This window comes from Macaca fascicularis, chromosome 1 (genome assembly GCF_037993035.2).
Source record: "Macaca fascicularis isolate 582-1 chromosome 1, T2T-MFA8v1.1".
In the NCBI taxonomy this organism is placed as follows: domain Eukaryota; kingdom Metazoa; phylum Chordata; class Mammalia; order Primates; family Cercopithecidae; genus Macaca; species Macaca fascicularis.
This window is the reverse complement of record NC_088375.1, coordinates 125,590,852-125,613,140: the sequence shown is the minus strand read 5'-3', so window position 1 is coordinate 125,613,140 and position 22,289 is coordinate 125,590,852. Positions and strand designations below refer to the sequence as shown.

Sequence of the window (22,289 nt, the reverse complement as noted above, 5' to 3'; positions counted from 1 at the left end):
TCATTTTGGAAAAGTAAAGCCATACCTTGGGGAAAAAAATACCACAGAACGCTAGGGCTGAAATGTAAACCATTAAAAAATTTGGCAACAACGATTCCATATTAAAATGCTATGAATAGAAAGGGCTGAACTTACAAATATTAAGCCTACTAAATAGTTTATTTTAATTTATACCAGGAAATTATAGGGAAAGAATCCACTCCTTGAGTCCTGGAATACAGCTTAAAATTATTTGGAATGAAGAGAGGAGAATACAGTGCCATAAAAACCACCAGTTAGAAACTTCAGTTTCGAGTGTGTGTTCAAGGTTCTAATGTGAATTAACTCAGAAATCATTTAACTTTAAGCTTTAACACTTTTCCTTTATCAGGATTTGTAGGTCCCTCACCCTGACACCCATTAACTTTACAATGGCCCCCTCCTGCCCAGTGTGCCTTGGAATTATCAGTGAATGGGAAAGAGAAGGGGAAAGAGGGGGACAGAAGAGAGAACCAGGCAAGGACAATAAAGGCAGGTGTGGGGAGAGATAGATAAGAAAGGGAAAAGCTGAGAGGGAGAGGAGAGGAGGAACTTGAGAAGAGGGCCCTCTGTGGTTATCATGTGAGCCTTTCTAGGGTTTTCTTAGGCTCCTCTGGGTCTCCAAACCAATTATAATGATATCCAACAAATTGCAAAATTTTGGTACAATGCCTCTGCTCCAGGAAGCATTTGTTCATTTTGGGTGTTCCATCTGAGTCAATGTCCAGCACAGTACCTTACACTCAACAGGTCCTCCATGCTGTCTGTGGCATGGGGTGACACTTTGTTCATTGGTGACACAGTTTTTGCTGACCCTAGATCAGTGACTCTCCAAGCACTAAACCAGCAGCCACATCAGAATCCCACCTGAAGGAGATCACCTTTGACCCCTCCACCTTACACAGTTGGTTTAAACCTGACCTTTCTGGATCAAAGTCACTGACAATTGTTGATTCGTGCTTGTGGACTTGCTGCTGCAAAGTCAGATGCTTGTCCTTGGTGGCCAGAAAGTTCTGCTCCAGCAGTTCAAGGTGTCCCTGCAGTTTCTCCAGGACCTGCAGCGGTGAAGTCACTGGAATCATTCACATGCAAGTCTGTGTGTGTAATTGTTTTCCCAAAAACACAAAGCAGCCGTACCCTACAGTAGTATCAGAATGAAGCTGCCATCCTTCTCCCAGCAGCATGAATTTTTTTGTCTCAGAATCTGACATCTAAACTACAGACAAACCCAAGGGTCATCTCAGCATTCACAAACCCTCACAGCATATAGCTCAAAAATACAATTACTTCTGATTTCTCTCTCAGAACCCACTCAGAAGCCTCTGGCCTTCCTTAGTGGGACATTCATAATCCTGTATATTTGCAGAATGGTTTTTACTTACAAAGCATTTTTCCATTCCTCATCTTATTTAATCAACACATCAATGTTGTAAATGTGGTAAAGTATATTTTATTTTCCCAGTTTTACAAAGGAGGAAATTGGAGCTCTAGCAGTATGTCTGAGGGCACACATCTTAAAAAGGAACTGGAGTTACATGGCCTGGATTTCAGTCTATGGGGAGTTGGAGGATGAGATGGGGAAGGAACAGCAGGAAGATTTAGCCAGAGCTGTGAATGGGTCTCCAGACATCACCACGTGCAGCCTCAGGCAGACAAATGTTTAAACTCTGCGGGTTAGGGGCATGTTGAAGATGTATGGAGGCTTCAGTCCCACATCCCCAGTCACTAAACATTCCCTGAGCACTGCCTATGTCTGGCCCTGGGCTGGAAGTGTGAGATTGGAAAATTGCATCAGGCACAGTTCCTGGTCTCAGAGATGTTGTTCCATTGAGAAAAGAGACTGTGGCTTAGAGTACTTAGCCAAAGGCCGGGCACAGTGGCTCATGCCTATAATCCCAGCACTTTGGGAGGCTGAGGTGGGCAGATCACTTTAGGTCAGTAGTTCAGACAAGCCTGACCAACATGGTGAAACCCCATCTCTATTAAAAATACAAAAATGATACGGGCATGGTGGTGCATGCCTGTAATCCCAGCTATCCGGGAGGTTGAGGCATGAAAATCACTTGAGCCCGGGAGGCAGAGGTTGCAGTGAGCCGAGATTGCGCCACTGCACTCCAGCCTGGGCAACAGAGCAAGACTCTCTCTCTCTCTCTCTATTTTTTATATATATAATATATATAGATAATATGTATTATATATGTTATATAGATAATATATAATATATAATATAATATATATTATATAATATATTTTATATAATATAATTATATATAATTTAATTATATAATATAATATATAATAAATAGATAGTATATTATATAGATAATATATATACTATATAACATAATAATATATACTAAATATATAGTATATTATCTATAATATACATATTTTATATATATTACATATATACCAAAACCAGAGCTCTGGAGCACATATCTATATATGTATATATAGATAGAGAGAGAGACCTTTGCCAAGGCCCAGTGGAAGGAGTGCAACTTAAATCAGGCATAAAGGATGCTCTGGAGGGCCTGGACCAGGCAGTACCCACGAAATGGAGAGGAAGGGATGAATTGGGGAGAGGTTGCCCAGGACAGAAACATAGCTCGGTGAGGTTATAGGATCACACACAACTGGGTTCAAGTTCAGACTCTCACTTACTCATTGTATGAAGTAAACTTGAACTCTCTAAGCTTCAGTTTCTACATCTGTAAAATTAAGGTAATACTCCTTGCCTCATATTATAAAAACTAAATGAGATCATGTGCATTGTGCCAGGACTATAGTACATACTTGACAGATTATTAATTCTTCTTCTTATTTTTTTTTTACTTAAGACAGAGTCTCACTCTGTCACCCAGGCTGGAGCACAGTGGTGCGATCTTGGCTCACTGTAACCTCTGCCTCCCAGGTTCAGGCAATTCTCCTGCCTCAGCCTCCCAAGTAACTGAGATTACAGGCACGCACCACCATTCCCGGCTAATTTTTGTATTTTTAGTAGAGATGGGGTTTCACCATGTTGGCCAGGCTGGTCCCAAACTTCTGACCTCAGGTGATCCACCTGCCTTGGCCTCCCAAAGTGCTGGGATTACAGGCTGGAGCCACCACTCCCAGCCAATTCTTATTAATATTAAAAATGAATAAACAAGAGTTTGGAAACATATTGGCTGAAGGGTGTATAAAAAACAGCAGGCGTGGCAGATGTTTTACATTTCTCCCCAGGTTCATCCTCTGTCTTTCTCTGTGCTGACCTTTCATGGACTGCACCACAGGCTCCCCTGGGCCCTGGCTTTGGTTGGTTTTAGTCAATGGAAGGCAACAGCAGGAGAGAGGTGTTGGAGGATGAGATGGGAGAATTTTCTTCCTCCCTGTGCCGTCATGGAGTTGACTCTGTCCCTCCACCAAAAGCCACAGGGCTTGTCAGCTAGTCCCACAGTGACAGCTGCTCTCTTTAGGCTCCAGGACCTGCTTTTCCTCTGCCCCTTCAGGTCAAAGGGGAGCTCCCCACGGGTCCTTCCAGGAGATGCTTTTCCATCCCTTATTCGTTTCCCTTAGCCTTGCCCACACTGTTGTAAAATAATTCCTTTGTTAAACTCTCCTCGGTTGCACCATTTAAGTAACCATCTGGTCCCTGCCAGAACACTGACACTGTAAATCTCACAGACAACGCTTGAGTTTGTAAGCTTGGGAAGTGAGAAGAATGTGGTAGACCTGACTAAACTGAGGAATTTGGAAAGGCTAACAGGCTCCAAGATACCGATGTTGGACAAGGTAGAGTTTGCAGTGAGGGTGGGATATCCGAAGTGAGGATAGACACAAACATTTGGAACTATAGATGAGAAGTCAGGACGAGTAATTTAGGAACTGGAAGCCTGAAAATGGCAGCTGAGGCCCTGAGGGGGAATTAGGTGTTCAAGGGAAAGAGGGTAATGAGAAAAGAGATAAAAGCTAATCATGAATTATAATTCAGGATCTTGGAATTTAAATTGCGTTATGTTGCAGAAGATAGGGCACAATTTTCTCGGCAGAAATGTGCCTCACTGAGTTCTCATAACAACTCTGAAAGGGAAGACGTGCTGTAACATGTCTACAGTTGTGTAACCAGTAAGTAGGGGCGCGACACCCGCTCCAAAATCCAAATGCTTTCTGCTGCGTGGTGCTGCTCAGGCTGAGGCGGCTGCTTGTCGCCCTGTCTGGCTTCTTTCAAGACTGAACCACCTCGGCCCGGAAGTCCCAGACCACAAGCTGATACTGTCAGGAGCCACCTTTACTCTCCTCTCAGTCAGCAGGGATCCCCACATACCCGATAACGTCAGGAAGAAACCTCCCGCATCCAGGCTTCCGAAGGCTCCTGACGGAACCAGTTCTTTCTGCTTTGCTCGGCCCTTTAAAATTCTGCGTTCTTCCAATTCCTGAAATCCTAGCTTTCTGGAGATCTTGTTTATCTGTTGTTTCTTTCATAATCCCTGCAATCTGGCTTCCAGATCCACCACTTCATTCAAAACCAGGCTTGCCAAGGACCCTTATAACCTCTTGATTGCCAAATCCAATGCACTTCTTATTTGAGCCCACTCCCCTCTCCTGCAAACCCTCTTTTCTCCTGGCTTCTTCGCCTCTGCTCCTCCCCAGCTGCCGTTTCCCTGGAGTCTCTCCTGGGCCCTCTTCACTTCTCACTCTGTGTATTTTGCCAGGCCCGTCTCATCCACTCCAGGATCAACCCACAACTATCCCCAAATCTACATTGTTCATCCAAACAGTGGTCTGCCTGCCTACTGGACCTCTCTACTTAGATGTCCCAAAGGTAGCTCAAACTCAAAATGCCCCAAACTAAAGTTGACGTCTTGCCTCCTGCTTGCCTTCCATACCCGTTTGAAACGGGATCCTCTACTTTTATTCCTGACCTTGGTTACCCAAGCCAGAAATCTGGAGCTCATCCAAGCCTCTTCCCTTGCTCTATTCAGCCCTTTCCATCTGCCACCATTTCCCTAAACCCCCAGATTTGTCCCCATCTCCATCCTCATTGCCAGCTTTGGTTCAGGCCCTCCTGACTTGTTACCTGGATTCTGGCTTCCTAACCAATCTCTGTGCCTTCAGCCTTGCCCCCATGGTGCTTCCCATTTGTCAGCTTGAAAACCTTCAATGCGGCTGGGCGCAGTGGCTCACGCCTGTAATCCTAGCACTTTGGGAGACCGAGGCAGTGGGAGACTGAGGCAGGTGGATCACCCTGAAGCCAGCAGTTCAAGACCAGCCCAACCAACATGGTGAAACCCCGTCTCTACTAAAAATACAAAAATTAGCCAGGCATGGTGGCGCACACCTGTAACCCCAGCTACTTGGGAGCCTGAGGCAGGAGAATCACTTGAACTTGGGGAGTGGAGGTTGCAGTGAACTGAGATCATGCCACTGCACTGTAGCATGGGTGACAGAATGAGACCCTGTCTCAAAAACAAACAAACAAACAAAACAAAAGCTTCAACGTTGCCCAATTACTCAGCCTCAGGCATGGCTTAAAGGCCTTCATGATGTACCCCTGTCCACCTGTTCCATCTCCTCCCCCACGCCTGTGTCATCACATGCTCCCCAGTGCCGTATGGTAAATCACAGTGCCCACAGCTCCTCACGCTGGCAGCACTTCCTCACCCCTGTGCCACTGCACCTGCTGTTTCCTTTTTCTAGAATACTCCTTGATCTCCTTCTGCTAAGCTCATCCCTATTCCTCCTGCAACACCCAGCTCAGAAGTGACTTCCAGGAAGCCTTCCAAATGTCCCCTCACTGGCAAAGGTGAGGCTCTTCCAGGCTGCCATTAGCATTCTCTGTAACATTTCTCCAGCTGCATTTTAGCTGCCTGTTTACCAGTCCACTGTTCCTAAGAGACTATAAGCCACTTGAAAAAGGAATTGTTTATTCATCTTGAATTGCTAGTGCCAGGTACAGGGTCTGGGACATACAAAATGCCTGATAAATGTTTGTTGAATGAATGAGTTAATTAACATGATGAATGAGAAAATAATCAACTTTGTCTTTTAGCATTTGGATCCCCTGGTTTTTGTCCATGCTGCTGGGTTTCTGAAGCACAGCCCTCCCTAAACCTTGCTTGTGCCTACATCAGAACTTCTGAACTTATCCCTTGTTGATGAGCGGATGGCCTCAACTACATCTTCAACGTCAGCATATTTCTGGTTCTCCTGGCCTTACCTTTCACCCCATTGCTCCACCCCACTTCCCATGATCCTGGCACTGACAACAAGACTGCTGTGGTGATGACGTAAATTAATGGTTTGATTCAATGCAGCAACTAGCAAGGATGTGAAAGTAAAAGATTTTGATCTGAAAAACATTGCTTCAAGGTTGATTTTATGAGTATTCAAAGTCATATTTAATTTCCAGGCAATGGCAATTTTTATAACCTGAATCCACCAGTACCCATCAACTGTGGACAGGCCCACCCTTTATAACTGATTACAGGTTCTCCTCTTGAAACTCCCATGGTGTCAGATTAATTATGAGTAACTGGCAAGGAGTAACAGCCATAAGTAATAGATCCCCTGAGAAGGAAAGAGGGCTAAATAGAGAAACAGAATGCTAAGCTCTTTTAGCCCCCATAAACAAAGATGGTTTAATCTTTAGCAAAACATTTCCACTCCTGCCACTGTAGAGAAAACATGGCACTATAAAGTTATTTGTCTTTATCCAAGCCAAATTCTCTAATCAAGATTTTAAAAACAGGATAAAATTCATTACCAGCTTCTTGTCTTGCAAATGATAAGGAGACTCCTGTTTTATTCTTTTGGAAAATTCTTGTACCTGCAGTGAAAAAATTACAGTCTCTCATTAATGGCATGGTGTCTCATATATGAATTTGGTTACTGATACTGTTTATAACAAGCTTTAAAAGTATTACTTTAGTCTTCAGTTGATCAGTCTGTTCTTTTAACTTCTGACACATCTGTTTCCCTTGGGATATCTTCTGAAATATGTAAGAAGAGCTTGAGGAAGTTCCTTTCTGAGAGGTTGGTGACAACTTAGAGAGACTTGCCTCAGATTCTATTCCTATACAAGAAAGAATACATTTGGGCTACCATTCATCTCAGCTTATCACAGTTTTATTAAGTACTGAAAACAGAAAGTTGTTGCAGTCACCACAACTTACTATTTAAAAAAAATTTTTTTTTCAAAATATATATCTAAGCCAGGCACAGTGGCTCACACCTGTAATCCCAGCACTTTGGGAGGCCAAGGCAGGGGGATCACTTGAAGCCAGGAGTTCAAGACCACCCTCGGCAACAAAGTGAGATCCCAACTCTACAAAAAAAAAAAAAATTATCTCGGTGTGGTGGCATGCACCTGTAATCCCAGCTACTCGGGAGGATGAGGTGGGAGGATCATTTGAGCCCAAGAGGTCGAGGCTGCAGTGAGCCAAGATTGTGCCGCTGTACTCCAGCCTGGGCGACAGAGTGAGACCCTGTCTCAAAAAGACAAAAACAAAACACACAAAACACATATATACATATGTATACATATGTGTGTATATATATGTATACATATGTGTGTATATATGTATACATATGTGTGTATATATGTATACATATGTGTTTGTATATATATGTATATATGTGTGTATATATATACACAGATATATATATATATATATATATATATATATATATATATATATATATATATCTGTCTCTCTCAAAGAAGTTTTAAAACATTAGTACCTGTGAGAAGTTCTTGGTGGATATGTACTGTGGGCTCCATCTGCACAATTAAAGAGTAAGAAAACATTACTGTCGATATTGATCAATGACACCACTATTCAGAATGACCCAACATGTTCTGTCATCGTAGAGGCAGCCCAGGTTTGTAGTGAAGAGCTGGGACCATGATGCCAAGGTTGAATTCCACTCTGACACTTACTTGCTGGGCAACCCAAGTAGTTGTCTCATCACTTATACGCCTGCAATTCCTTGGCAGGAAAATGGGGATATTAAGTGAACCTACCTCAGGTGGTTGTTATGAGGATGAAATGTTAAATATCTACCATAGTATCAGGCAGGTGGTAAGCATTTAACAATACATGTTATTTGTTATCACCATTGTGTTTGATACTAGTATGTGAAATGCTGAACTGTTTCTCCTAAAACTAGACCATAAGCTTCGTAAGGGTAGGGACCATTGCTAGTCTTGTCACCAGCTCTGTTGCTGGTGCTCTCACTAACACAAAACACATGGTAGCCACACTCTAGAGAATAACAGAGGATGTATTAAGTTCCAAACTGTGTCAAGACAGTGATGGTTTTCTGCCCACCACAGGCTAATTGAACAGTTTAAATTCCAGAGTGATTCACCTTGGGGGGTCTTCCCTTTGTTCCCAACAGATAAAGCTCAGAAATATGCTAGTGCCAGACAGTTGGTCAAAATAGACTATGGTCTTTCTAGATATCCCAACTGTATGATGGATATGAAACCTGCAGGGTCCAATTCTCCAATCTGAATTGACAGGACTGGAAAAAATCAGATACCTGACCTTGAACCCGCATACCAGAGGGAGATGAGACTGATATCCATCTGCTCCTGCTAACCACAGGGCACTGAGAACTGGACACAACGAGGATGTTCTCCTGCAAGCAGAACAAGGAACCCCGACACTTCCCAATACCATGGGGGTGCAGGTTTCTGTCAGACTTAGAGAGCATCCCAGTCATGGCCAGGTGGGCTGTTGGCTCAGGTTTGGATGCTCAAACTCCCCAAAGCATTCAGTTGAAAGAGAGGGGAGCTGAAGCATGAAAATGGAAATGGAAATTTAAAAAAGAAAAGAGAAAAATTACTTCCAAGGTTAGGTTATAGAAAAAAAGAGAGAGAGAATGGAAATGGAAACAAGCAGTGTAGTTCAGTCCAGGACATTTTCATATAAGGCTCAAAAGACAGATCATGCACTGTAGGAAAAGTGCCAGAGAACTAAAATGTTTATTTTGATTGTTAATATGGATTTACCTTACTATTGGGCCTCAATAGTCAATGAGATCCTGAGCCTCAGCATGTTGGGAAGTTGATGGGGGAGTGTGAGAAGATGGGGTAAGGGAAAGGGGGAAATAGCATAAATTAAGCATTAACAAAGTTTTGTACCAAATGATTACCAAGATAACAAGCTTGAAATCCATTACTAACGATCTTAATTCCATTCAACTTAGCATTAAGAACTAAGGGCATAATGTACATAAGACACGAGGCCCGGCCTCTGGGGGAAGTTAGGCAATGGAAAGGCAAAGATAAGGTTGCTGCCCTCCAGAGCCTTAGAATCTAGTGAAGGAAGCAGATGCTTCTGCTATTATGATCCAAAGCAGGCTGAGATACACACTCTGATGGAAGGACTAAACAAACAAGTGTGGAAAAGATTGTGACTTGGGAGACCTGAAAAGTTATGTGGCCCAAGGGAGAATTGAAGGAGGCCATGAAAACAAGCAGGTCTTCGGTAAGTCAAGATGGGATGTGCCATGCAAGGCAGGAAGTCAGAGAGCTCAGGGCCTGGGAAGAGGTTCTGGACCAGCCAGGCAACTGCAGATGACTCCTGAAGGAGGGCAGCTAAGTTTAAGTGAGGAGAGCCAAATTCTGGCTTGCGGAATTTGGATTTTATTCTCTTATATGTGTTTGTCAGCATGGCCCCTGATGCTTCTCATGAGGACCCTGAGAGTCTGAGTGGCCACGTCACTCACCCACGGTGACCCAGGGTGCTGAATGAAACCTTGGAACCAGAACCAAGCTCTATTCACCCTCCAAAAACCCACACTGAAAGAGATGAGCAGTGATCCCAATTAATGTATTTACAGGAGACCATTTCATTTACCTGGATTTGTTGTGAAGGTTCAGTGATTTCCCCTTTCTGCTCTTGATGTTGTTTTTCAACACAGTTTGACTCAGGCATGGTTTCTAAAATATCTTGCACAACAGCGGGTTTCTCTCTCAACTTAGAAAAGCTGGCTTGTTTAGCTATTGCAAGTGGTTTATTAATTATGTTGTTTTTAGGATTTTTCACTTCGGGAGCAATCTTAGAGAAATCAGGGAGCTGGTAATGAACTTGACCTTGGCCATATTTGAACCTGTTGCCCGAACTTGCTTTTTCAGTATGCTGTTTCTGGGGTGCTTGCCCTTGATAACTGTTTTGTTTATCACCTGGACCCTTGGTTTTAGTTAGAATATTTACATTTTCTTGATGGCTGCTATCTCCAGCAGCCACTGTCTCTTCTAAATCAGAGGTATTTTCTTCTGTCATGGTGGGAGAACCAGGTTTATTGCTGTTTTCACCATCCTTTTTGGGGTTGAGTTGGTCAGTGAGTTCTAGGGTTTGTTCTTTTGGCCAAGAATTCTTATTACAACATGAAATAATACTTTTAATAATAGCTTCCTCTTCAAAACTGTCGGCATTTGAGATCTCTGGGAGGGTTTCACAATCAATGCCTTGACCTCGTAAGAATGGCTCTTTGGAAAGATGATGAAGTAAAATATCAGAAATGCTTGACTTAGAAGCATCTCCTTCATTTGCTGGAATATGAAGAGCTGCAGTGCATTGTTTCTCTTTCTCATCTTTTTTGTTGGCAGCATTTTCAGTAGTTTTACCCAGGGGCATGGTCATAGCTGTATTTCCACAAGTCTCATTATGCATAGCCTTCTCTTGAGGGTCATCTGCTATGAAAATAATTTGACTTGAGACTTCAAAGACATCATTTTTTGAGGTAAAACTGTAATCATTGCATATCTTAATCGGAGAGAGGTCCCCATCATAAGGCAAATCCTCCTGCTTATAAGTCGTGTCTTCTGAAAAGTCAGCCTCATCCATGTGTGTGCAGCCCGATCTCTCTCGTCCTCTGCCGCCTGAGCTGGCTGCTGTCAATTGTAACAATAGCTCTGGTTCTCACTGACTGTCTTCACTGTGCGCTATTCTGTGTGAAATGAGAACAGCCTCATTGTTAAATATATTGTAATAATGTATACGACTATGCCAGAACAAAGTGGATGTTTTTTAATTAGAAAAACTCAGTTACAAACAGGAAGGCAGAAAGCTCAGCCACAAGCTGACCCATCCTCAATCCACACTATCTTAACACAATCAGTAGTATCAAAGCAAGGAATGGGAAAAAAAAAAAAAAGGAGAGTGTTACATTTTTCATCTATTAAATTTTGAGAGAGACATGAGTCTACAGTTAATGGCCAGATATTTATCAACCTCAGTTAGGAGATACTATTTGGAGTTTATTCTCCCAAAGTAGGAACTTGGGATGCAAGTAAAGGATTGATTTTTTTTTTTTAACTACCAGAGCCACGCCTTGTCCGCATGTCACTGACAGTCTTCTAAGCCGTATGGCGCTGGAAGCCGGCCTAGCTCACATGTAACACCCATCTTCTCCATTCTGGTGCTTTTTCACCTGTCCCTCCAGACCTTCTGGTCCCCTTCTGACTTTCCCTTGCATGTCTGAGAAGGGCAGAGAAGGACTTACAGAAATATGACCAAAGGGTCAGGCGTGGTGCCTCACACCTGTAATCCCAGCACTTTGGGAGGCCGAGGCAAGCGGATCACCTGAGGTCAGGAGTTCAAGACCAGCTTGGCCACCATGGTGAAACTCCGTCTGTACTAAAAATACAAAAAGTTAGTTGGGTGTAGTGGCGCACACCTGTAGTCCCAGCTACTCGGGAGGCTGAGGCAGGAGAATTGCTTGAATCTGAGAGGCAGAGGTTGCAGTGAGCCAAGATCAAGCCACTGCACTCCAGCCTGGGTGACAGAGAGAGACTCTGTCTCAAAAAAAAGAAAAAAAAAAAAAAAAAGAAATGTGACCAAGGGACAAATAGGCTTTCAGACACCTGGAGGCCAGTCTGCAGCCAAATGTCCCTTTTCTAATTTGGACTCAGGCAGGAACCTAGTCAGAGAGGCTGCCTTCCCTGAACCCCTGCCAGCCACCACAGCCCACGCGGCAGTCTGGTGGTACCAGAGTCTTTGGGGATATTCCTGAAAATGGCTGGAGTAAAACCAGCTGCCATTTGGTATGAGTCCTATTTTCTCTTCTTTAAACAAAATTCAAAGCACCCATTCAGATATCTCTTCCTGATTTGTGAACTTTTGGGATGATTCCTCAGAAATAGTAAAATTATCTCAAGTTTTAGGTGGAGTAACTGAGGTTCCCTCTCCCCTGGGGCACCAGCCCGGGGTGGCCACAGCCGCTGGCAGCCTCCCTTGCCCATACAATGATTAGGTTGGGTGAGCAGATCTCTGAGGTTCTCTCTCCAACCAAATTTTTAGGAGTCTATAAACTGGTGATTTATTAGGTAACCTCAAAAGCTAAAATCATATGTTTGACCAAAATAAATGTTTTTTGAACTAAGTCGTCCAAGAAAAAAAGGAGTACAAACTAAATGTGGTAGAAACATCTGCGAGACATTGTACAAAAATCTTAATTTATAGACACATGCCAATGTTAGAGAATCCAAATTAAACAGATGCTCTGTTTAGACAGGTGGAGAGAAAGGAGAATATCACTGCAGGATTATTTAAAATCATTTAAAGAGGGTAATATTTAGTATAAAGTGAGGCACATCTTCGTGAAAAGAATTACAGGCTACTCTAACCCAAGTTGAAGAACAAGGGAAAAGGCTTCCCAAGAAAGTGAAAGGCACAGTGGGAAAGCAGAAGCAGAGAGGCATGGATGTGAATTCTCTGGCTTCTCTACTTTCTAGCTGTGCGTCATCTGGCAAGTTATTTAACTCTTGTGAGTCTCGGTTGGTTGCCTTTTCTGAGAAATAGGACCAGCAATACCTGAGATAAGGCACGTAAAGTACTCGGCATAGGGCTTGGCACAGAGTGAGAATTCCATACATTGTTGTTGAAAAATGAAAACACAAAACCAGTCTCAGTATTGGAATACTGAAGAATGCCCAGGTCCAGGGGTGAGGCACTCCTTATCTGTGGGGATATTTAAAGGATAAAGGAAGGAATTGCATATGTAAAACATAATCTCGGCCAAGAAAGGTGGCTCATGCCTGTAATCCCAGCACTTTGGATGGCCGAGGCAGGTGGATCACAAGGTCAAGAGATCGAGACCATCCTGGCCAACATGGCGAAACCCTGTCTCTACTAAAAATACAAAAAATTAGCTGGGCGTGGTGGTGCACCCTGTAGTCCCAGATACTCAGGCTGAGGCAGGAGAATCACTTGAACCCAGGAGGTGGAGGTTGCAGTGAACCAAGATCACACCACTGTACTCCAGCCTGGTGACAGAGTGAGACTCCATCTCAAAAAAAAAGACATAGTCTCTACAAGAACGTTAAGACAATTTTAAAACTCAACCTGTAAATAAATATATTTGAAGGTAAAAAAAAAATCAGGCCGGGTGAGGTGGCTCACGCCTGTAATCTCAGCACTTTGGGAGGCCGAGGCTGGTGGATCACTTGAGCTCAGTAGTTCGAGACCAGCCTGGTCAATGTGGCGAAACTCGTTTCTACTAAAAATACAAAAATTAGTCAGGCATGGTGGTGCACCCCTATAGTCCCAGCTACTCAGGAGGCTGAGGCAGGAGAATCACTTGAACCCGGCAGGCAGAGGTTGCAGTGAGCCGAGATCATGCCACTGCACTCCAGCCTGTGTGACAGCAAGACTCTGTCTCAAAAATATTAAAATAATAATAATAATAATAAATCACTAAGCAATTTTAAACAAAATTTTGTCTAATTTTTTAGAACAAAAAAAAAACAAAGGGAGTATCTTTTTCTTTTTTTGAGACAAGGTCTCACTCTATCACCCAGGCTGGAGTGCAGTGACACCACCATCGCTCACTGTAGCCTCAACCTCCCAGGCTCAATTGATCTTCCTCCCTTAGCCTCCTGAGTAGCTGGGACTACAGGCACACACCACCACACCTGATTAATTTTTAATTTTTTTTTGTAGAGATGGAGTTTCACCATGTTGTTCAGGATGGTCTTGAACTCTTGGGCTCAAGTAATCCACCTGCCTCAGCCTCCCAAAGTGCTGGGATTACAGGCACGAGCCACTGTGCCCAGCCTGAGAGTATGTTTAAATGCCTACAGAGAGAATGGAGGAAGAAAACAAATTCTAGTTTTGCAATACTTTTAATGACCCAAGCAACAGCCCCAAAGTTATCCTCATGCTTTCTTTACATTTTCAGGAGCTCATTGCCAAACTCCATAGCCTTCTTGTATAGAAAGGAAAGACACTTTGTTGGCCAAATTCCCACTTTTAAAGTATAATTCCATTAAAACTGATACAATTTGAATTTTGCTCTGGCTCTTAAGAAAAAGAAAAAAAAGGCCAGGTCCAGTGGCTCATGCCTGTAGTCTCAGCACTTTGGGAGGCCAAAACAGAAGGATTGCTTGAGGACAGGAGTTTGAGAACAGCTTGGGCAACAAAGCAAGACCCTGTCTCTACAAAAAAAAAAAATAAAAATAAAAATAAAAATTAGCCAGGAGTGGTGGTACGTGCCTGTAGTCCCAGCAACTTGGGAGGCTGAGATGGAGGATCAATTGAGCCCAGGAGGTCAAGGCTGCAGTGAGCAGAGATCACACCACTGCACTCCAGCCTGGGTGACAGAGCAAGACCCTGTCTCTCTGTCTCTGTCTGTCTGTCTGTCTGTCTGTCTGTCTGTCTGTCTGTCTCTCTCTCTCTCACACACACACACACACGCACAGAGAGAGAGAGAGAAAGGAAAAGAAAGAGTGAGATACCATCAAGATAAACCAGAAGCCTGAGGAACACTCTCGTTACATACAGGAAAACAGCTTCTGTTGTTGTTATTATTTGTGTGTGTGCATGCAAAATATCAAGAGGATTTTTCTGGAAAAGAACAGTCCATACCCTTAGCATGGTAATGAGCTTGTTTCAGATAGCTTGAGGAACTGGAGCATCTTCCCATGTCAACACTTGAAATCCAAAGGCACACCCAAAGAGGTTCCGGTCAGAATCCAACAGAACCTTTCTGTAGAATCCAATTTGATTTTCTGAAGTCAGGTGACTACATTTGGGGCCACGCCTGCTTATGCAGCTATCCTGGCCATTATGTGCTCAGCAATACCTCACAAGTCACTCTGAGATGAACACTTTGAGCAAACAGGGCCAGGACATCATAGTGACCCAGGCTGTGAAAACACTTCAGGCCAGTCCCTGAGTAGGAATGAACAACAAGGTAGTCACCATGCTGACAGCTATTCCCTGTGTGATTTACTTTATCATGAAGTCTAAATTTGATGCTGAAGTGCTAGCCTAAGCTCACTAACCTGCCAACTTAGAGAAGAAGGTAACCATGGCTAGGATGACTGGGAATCTGATGGACTCAATTAAGAATTTCTACAGATGGGAAAACCAAACTCCTTACTGGCAAGAGGCCAAAGGTGGTCTGCAAATTGTTGTTTCTGGCTGGTAGGTGACAATTCTTCTATTTACTAAGCCCATTTTGTGATAACACAGTTTTCCATATTGACAGGATTGTTTTAATCACCAAAGGAAAACCGTGGGGCCATGTTCCTGTGACAATCTCTTTATCTCATTCCCAACACCCTCTGTTCTGTGCTTAAACCTCTACAAACCAGGCAAACTGGGGACGATGTGTAGGACCCAGACATGGAGGAGAAAGCAGGCATTGTTTCTACTCACCCTGCTCTGCCCCTCCACTAAAGTACCAGTTAGCACAGCCACATAACACTCACAAGTCCTACACTTCTAAGAGCAGCCCTACTGACTTTGTCATGGTAAGAGTTGGCTGTTGGAGGCAATGATTCAACAACCTGAATTCTGATTATTCCTTTTTGTATCTGTCATTTAGAATGTGAATAGTGTACAGCTAAAAGCTTTAAGTACATTATCCATCAATAATTTGTGCTGCACAAAGCAATATGCTGCTCTGTCTTCAAACAACACAATGCTACAGTCAACAGAAAGAGGCAAAACCATGGTAATATGGCAATTGCAATAGAAACTCACCAACAACTTGGAGGCTCTGGATATCACAGGGTGAACAAGTTGAATGGCCTTGCGACACAGACAAGCAATCCTTTAACTCTAAATCGTCTTTTTTTCAACAGTTGGAAGTTGACTGCAGTTGAATAATAGAACAAAAATGGAGCTTCAAAATCATGGCGTGCCTGATTCTTCTGGGTTCTTTTAACTGCAAGAAATCAGCTTTGAAGACCACATAGGGAACTTCTGATGTGATACAAACTTTTGTCTTTTTTTTTTTGTCTTTTAAGAGCATTCAAAAACACTTGGTCTGGCTGTTTCAATTTTCTCTTTCTCTCCTTCTATTCCTAGCTCGAGAATTATATTTACATATGAAAGAAAATAGGAGATGGCTCAGAATAATATGTCCAAAGCCACGCCCAGGGGTCAGGGATTCATGAATTTTGTATCCAGTGTATGGTGTTTCTAGATTAAAATATTTTCAAAGGTAAGGTGATATAGGCTCCTTCTGTAATGACTGCATTTGATTACGCTCTGGTAATTCTATCAGCTAACTTTATCTCAGAAATGTGGGGTACCCACAATGCAGTGCCTCAGCTGTAACCATATACCATTCAGTGAGGCCGTCTGGCTTCACCCTGTCATTGTGGGTGGCAGAAGGGAGACACTGTGATGGGCAACAAGTCAATCCAATACTCCTACAAGAGCCAGATGGATGTATTATTTATAGTCAGTTTCAGTGACGTCATCCTTTTGGGAGTGAGCATGAGTTTGATGACCAGCTGTTACAAATTTGTTATCCCGAAACGATTTTAGAAGGTGGGGGGAAGGGAGAAAAGCCTTTTAAAAGTATGAGTAAAGCAATATTTGGAGAAACTTCCTGCCCGTGTTTTACCAGAAAACTTTACTGGTTTTCCTCGGGCTTTGATGAGGTTAGCACTGTCTTTCTATCCAATTTTGCCATTGACGTAGCCTAGTTTGTGCTATAAACCACGGACCTTTGCTGTGCTTTGGAAACGTTTAGAAAACTCTTACCAATTGATTTGCTGAAAATAATTCCAGTGATAAACTTCAAAACACACTGATTTAAAGAAGTATAATTTCTTTTTCTTTTTCTTTTTTTGAGACGGAGTCTCACTCTGTCGCCAGGCTGGAGTACAGTGGCGCAACCTGGGCTCACTGCAACCTCCGCCTCCCGGGTTCAAGTGATTCTCCTGCCTCAGCCTCCCAAGTAGCTGGAACTACAGGCACACGCCACCAAGCCCAGCTAATTTTTGTATTTTTAGTAGAGACAGGGTTTCGCCATGTTGGCCAGGATGGTCTTGATCTCTTGACCTCATAACCTGCCTGCCTTGGCCTCCCAAAGTGCTGGCATTACAGGCATGAGCCACCATGCCCAGCCAAAGAAGTATAATTTTTAAATTTTATTTATTTATTTATTTTTTAAAGATAGAGTCTTGTTGTGTCACCCAGGCTGGAGTGCAGTGGCATGATTATGGCTCACTGCAGTCTCTACCTCCTGGGCTCAAGCAATCCTCCCGTCTCAGCCTCCTGAGTAGCTGGGACCACAGGCACATACCACTACACCTGGCTAAATTTTTTTTTTTTTTTGGTAGAGACAGGGTCATGCTATGTTGCCCAGGCTCATCTTAAACTACTGGGTTCAAGCGATCCTCCTCCTCGGCCTCCCAAAGTGATGTGATTACAGGCATGAGCCACCATACCCAGCCTCGAATAAGTATAATTTGTCTTTCATCTTGTCCCTGAAACTTCTCTGCCCTTCCCTAAACTTTCAAACTTAAGTTTTGCAACCTCTGCCTGGAGATAAGAACAGCCAGAATATTTTATGAAAACCCTTCCTCCCTTAACCAAAGACTTATGCTTCTCTCCTCTGCCCTCCTCCCCCTGCCTAAAGGAAGAACACTGACTTGTAATTATATATTTTTTTAAATAATGAATACAAGGTTAAATATATTGCACATGATACCTAATCTATGCTCCTCAAAATGATTTTGAAAAGTTATGATTTGGATTAAGTTTATTTTTATATTAGAAGAAATATCTATAGGATGAATCTCAAAACCTGTGGTAGGATTACAGGTAACTTTTATTTTCTCATTAGAACTGTTCCTTCATTTATTAAACAAATATTTATTGAGTGTACCTGTTGGGCATACAGTACCACACTAGGTCCTGGAATCAAAAGGAAATGTAGAGAACAGTTAGGTGTGTGGACTTCGGTGCCAGAGTGAGTTTGTAGTTAGGCTCTGCTACTCATTAGTTGTGCTATCTTAGAGAAGTTACTTCTCTATTCCTTAGTTCGTTCATCTGTAAAATGGGGGTATTAATAGCACTACCACATAGGGTTGTTGTGAAGAGTATGTGAGTTGCTGTTTAAAGCAACATTTACATAGCACAATGCACCTGATGCTATTCTAATCACTTTCCAAATATTCATTAACCGAGTGCAAAGGATTTAGCACATTGTATATTATTATAAATGGTGATAAGTGCTATGAATGATAGGAAGAGACTTCTGGAAGAAAGAATATAAGAAAGAATATAAACCTTTCTTGAGAACGGATAGGCAGGGAAGGGCTCTCCAAGGCCATGCATTTCAAGCTGGAGCCTGAAGGACACAAACCAACCACGCAGAGAGTTGGGGCAGAGCGTTCTGGGCTGAGGGGACATGTGTGCAAAGACCTGAGGATGGAAAATAACATTGTTTATTGGGAAAGCTGAAAGGAACTAGCATGGTGGTGGCAGAGATGAAATAAGTTGATGTGTTCAAGACATAAGACATTTTTGAGTAACAATCAACAAAACCTGGCAATGTGCTTGTGAAGGCAGGGGAGAATTTAATCAGGACCCCTTGTCATGCTTTCTTGTATTTTTTCCAAGTATTTTAGAATAAAGATCACTCAAATCAATTAAAAAAAAAAAAAAAAGACCCCAAAGAACAAAGGACATGAATTAAGAGAAAAAAGATATACAAATATACATGGTGCTTAAACATATGAAAAGATGATTACCTTTGTTAGAGCATGTTCTATGTTTTAAACATATTTGTAGGCCGGGTGTGGTGGCTCATGCCTATAATCCCAGCACTTTGGGAGGCTAAGGTGGGTGGATCCTTTGAGGCCAGGAGTTCAAGACCAGCCTGGCCAACATGATGAGACCCCCGTCTCTACTAAAAGTGCAAAAAAAACTAGCTGGGCATGGTGACATGTGCCTGTAATCCCAACTATTTGGGAGGCTAAGGCACAAGAATCACTTAAACCTATGTATTTATTTATTTATTTTTGAGACAGAGTCTTCCTCTGTCGCCCAGGCTGGAGTACAGTGCCATCATTGTAGCTCACTGCAGCTTCAACCTCCAGTGCTCAAGTGATCCTCCTGTCTCAACCTCCCAAATAGCTGGGACTACAGGTTCCTGCCACAGCACCCAGCTAATTTTTTTTTAATTTTTTGGAGAGGCGGGGTCTCACTTTGTTTGCCAAGCTGGCCTTGACCTCCTGCGCTCAAGCAATCCTCCTGCCTCGGCCTCCCAAAGTGCTGGAATTACAGGCGTGAGCCACTGCACCCAGCCTATGCCTACTTTAGCTTTAATGCATGCATAAGGTTTAGAACAGTGCGTGACACATAATGTCTTGATACATGCTAACTTTAAAAACTTTTTAACCATTATGTAAAATACCTCTCTCAGTATTTCACAGTTTTAGCTTTTTTGTATGGTTTTATATGAGATAAGAATTTGAAATGTAAATCTGTTATAAGTTGTGCCATGGTAGAAAAACAATAGCTATCAATACTTCCCTAACCCCTTTCTTGTAAAAAGCACAAAGCTCTTTGCATAGTCATAAGTTAGAGCCCCCAACACGATTATGAAGTAAATATTACCTGATCCAATGCTGCAATGCTAATTTTTACTAAAGAGTATTACATGACAACCATATGAAAGGTAAATAATCAACGTTTAGCCTTTTATGATAGGCTTGTGTAGGCTTCATAAGCGTTAATTAACTAAAACTCACAACACTTAGGTGAGGTATTTCTTTACCCTCTCAAGCAGTGTCATTATCTCAGAGAAGGAAACTAGGTACAAGGTTAAACAACTTAGGACAGGAAACAATTATCTGCTCAAAAATAACAGCACTTTGCCTCTAAATAACACTTTTCGACCAACAGTATCCAGTCACATTGCAAACTCTAATTAAACACTCTCAGGGACTTAAGTATCTCTAACCTTGTGGAACAGATTGAAGGAGAGGAGGCAGTTTAGCTAAAATTATACAGCAGGCCACTAGCAGCCAGGATTTAATCCCTTGGAATCAGGTGTGAGGTGGGATTAAAAGCCGACTGTGTGGTAGGTGCTTTGTGTATATCTCTTCAGTCCTTTCCACAGCCCCCAAAGTAAGTATCATTGCTTCTTTAAGATGAGGACTGAGGACACGGTGGCTCATGCCTGTGATTCTAGCTCTTTGGGAGGACAAGGCGGGCAGATCACTTAAGGACAAAAGTTTGAGACCAGCCTGGCCAACGTGGTGAAACCCTGTCTCTACTAAAAATACAAAAAAAAAAAAAAAAAAAAAAAAAAATTAAGCTGGACATGGGGCATGGTGGCGTGCAGCTGTGGTCCTAGCTGCTCGGGAGGCTGAGGCACAAGAATCACTCGAGCCTAGGAGGCAGCGGTTGCAGTGAGCTGAGAGCGTGCCACTGCACTCCAGCCTGGGTGACAGAGTGAGACCCGGACTCAAAAAAAAAAAAAAAAAAAGATAACTGAGCTCAGAGGAACAGAGCTAGGATAGGTCATCCAAAGCCAACGTGCTTCTACTCCTGTAAGACCACGTGTCACAAACAGGAAGAAGAAATAGAAGCAGTCAGACTCATCAGTGTTGTTGTTGTTGTTTTAATAAGATTGGTTATTGTTTTAGTTTCATATTGCTTCTATAACAAATTGTTAAGGAACAAAATTTCAACAAATTGATTTCAAAGATCTTATTGGCTTTTATTGGCACTTCATGAATTAGACAGCATCCCATCTGTGAAATAGAAAGTCTCTTCAATGAGCTAAGCAGAGAGGCTGGGCTTTACAGGCAGAAAAGGCTAAAGTAAGCAGAAATAAGGAACAAGGACCCATAAGCAGATTGATTGTTTCAAAGTGACTTCAAGCAGAGGGGATTTCCTTATCATGCCTGATCAAGTTGACTGGGCCCCATTAGGTTGGTTGCTATGAATTTCCTGTTGTTTTGGGAAACTGACCCATTTCTTTTTTTTTTTTTTTTTTTTTTTTTTTTTTTTTGAGACGGAGTCTCGCTCTGCCACCCAGGCTGGAGTGCAGTGGCGCGATCTCAGCTCACTGCAAGCTCCACCTCCTGGGTTCACGCCATTCTCCTGCCTCAGCCTCCCGAGTAGCTGGGACTACAGGCACCCGCCACCTCGCCCAGCTAGTTTTTGTATTTTTTTAGTAGAGACGGGGTTTCACCGTGTTAGCCAGGATGGTCTCGATCTCCTGACCTCATGATCCGCCCGTCTCGGCCTCCCAAAGTGCTGGGATTACAGGCTTGAGCCACCGCGCCCGGCCAAACTGACCCATTTCTAAGTTCAGTTTGGTTATGTGGCCCCAAGCACGAGTGACTCCATTCTTATTGGGTCTGGTCTGTTGGGGCCTAGTGCAGGAGCTCAGTCAACCAATGACCTCTCATAAATTTTGTTTCACAAAGTTATCACAAATGTAGTGTAAAACTACACAAGTTGATTAAGTTCTGGAGGTCAACGTCTGAAAATAATTTCACTGGACTGAAATAAAGGTGTAGGCAGGGCTGCATTCCTTCTGGAGGCTTGACAGGAGAATCAACTTTCTTGCCTTTTCCAGCTTCTAGAGACCATTTGTAGTCCTTGACCCATGGCCCCTTCCTTCATCTTCAAAAGCAACATCACAACATATTCAAATCTCCTCTGACTGTGACACTCCTGCCTCAGTCTTTCACTTACAAGGACCCTTGTGATTACACTGGGCTCACCCGGATAATCTAGGATAATCATCTCAAGACCCTTAATTTAATTGCATCTGCAAAATCCCTTTGACATGTAAGGTAACACATTTGCAGATTCCAGGGATTAATACTTGGACATCTTTTGGGGCCATTGTTTTGCTTACCATAGTACTCTTTTGCAGGATTCTTAGAAAACTAGGATCTATGCCTCATCATTTCATCCCCAAGCAGCATTTATTGTATCTCCAGAGGGTACTACTACCCCAAAGCCCCTCTTGATGTGAAGCTTTTTTATCCTGTAGAACAATTGTAATTTATT

At 42.8% G+C, this 22,289-nt stretch overlaps 1 protein-coding gene and 1 long non-coding RNA gene across 3 annotated transcripts in view; one reads left to right on the top strand and one right to left on the bottom strand.

The window, feature by feature from the left end:
• The window catches only part of LOC141407559 (uncharacterized), a 36,754-nt gene extending 30,397 nt beyond the window's left edge, over positions 1–6,357 (top strand). The window contains exon 5 of the long non-coding RNA XR_012417063.1: positions 6,050–6,357. This is a non-coding gene — a long non-coding RNA (uncharacterized lncRNA). The remainder of the gene's footprint in view (positions 1–6,049) is intronic.
• The window catches only part of AKNAD1 (AKNA domain containing 1), a 38,638-nt gene extending 27,721 nt beyond the window's left edge, over positions 1–10,917 (bottom strand). For both annotated transcript variants that reach the window (XM_005542502.5, XM_065533045.1), the window contains exons 1-5: positions 9,867–10,917; positions 7,741–7,780; positions 6,924–7,072; positions 6,764–6,826; positions 940–1,073 (exon numbers count right to left, since the gene is read on the bottom strand). In XM_005542502.5, the coding sequence (XP_005542559.3) occupies positions 940–1,073; positions 6,764–6,826; positions 6,924–7,072; positions 7,741–7,780; positions 9,867–10,856 (1,376 nt within the window). In that variant the 5' untranslated portion in view covers positions 10,857–10,917. The remainder of the gene's footprint in view (positions 1–939; positions 1,074–6,763; positions 6,827–6,923; positions 7,073–7,740; positions 7,781–9,866) is intronic.
• Positions 10,918–22,289: the final 11,372 nt, after the last annotated feature.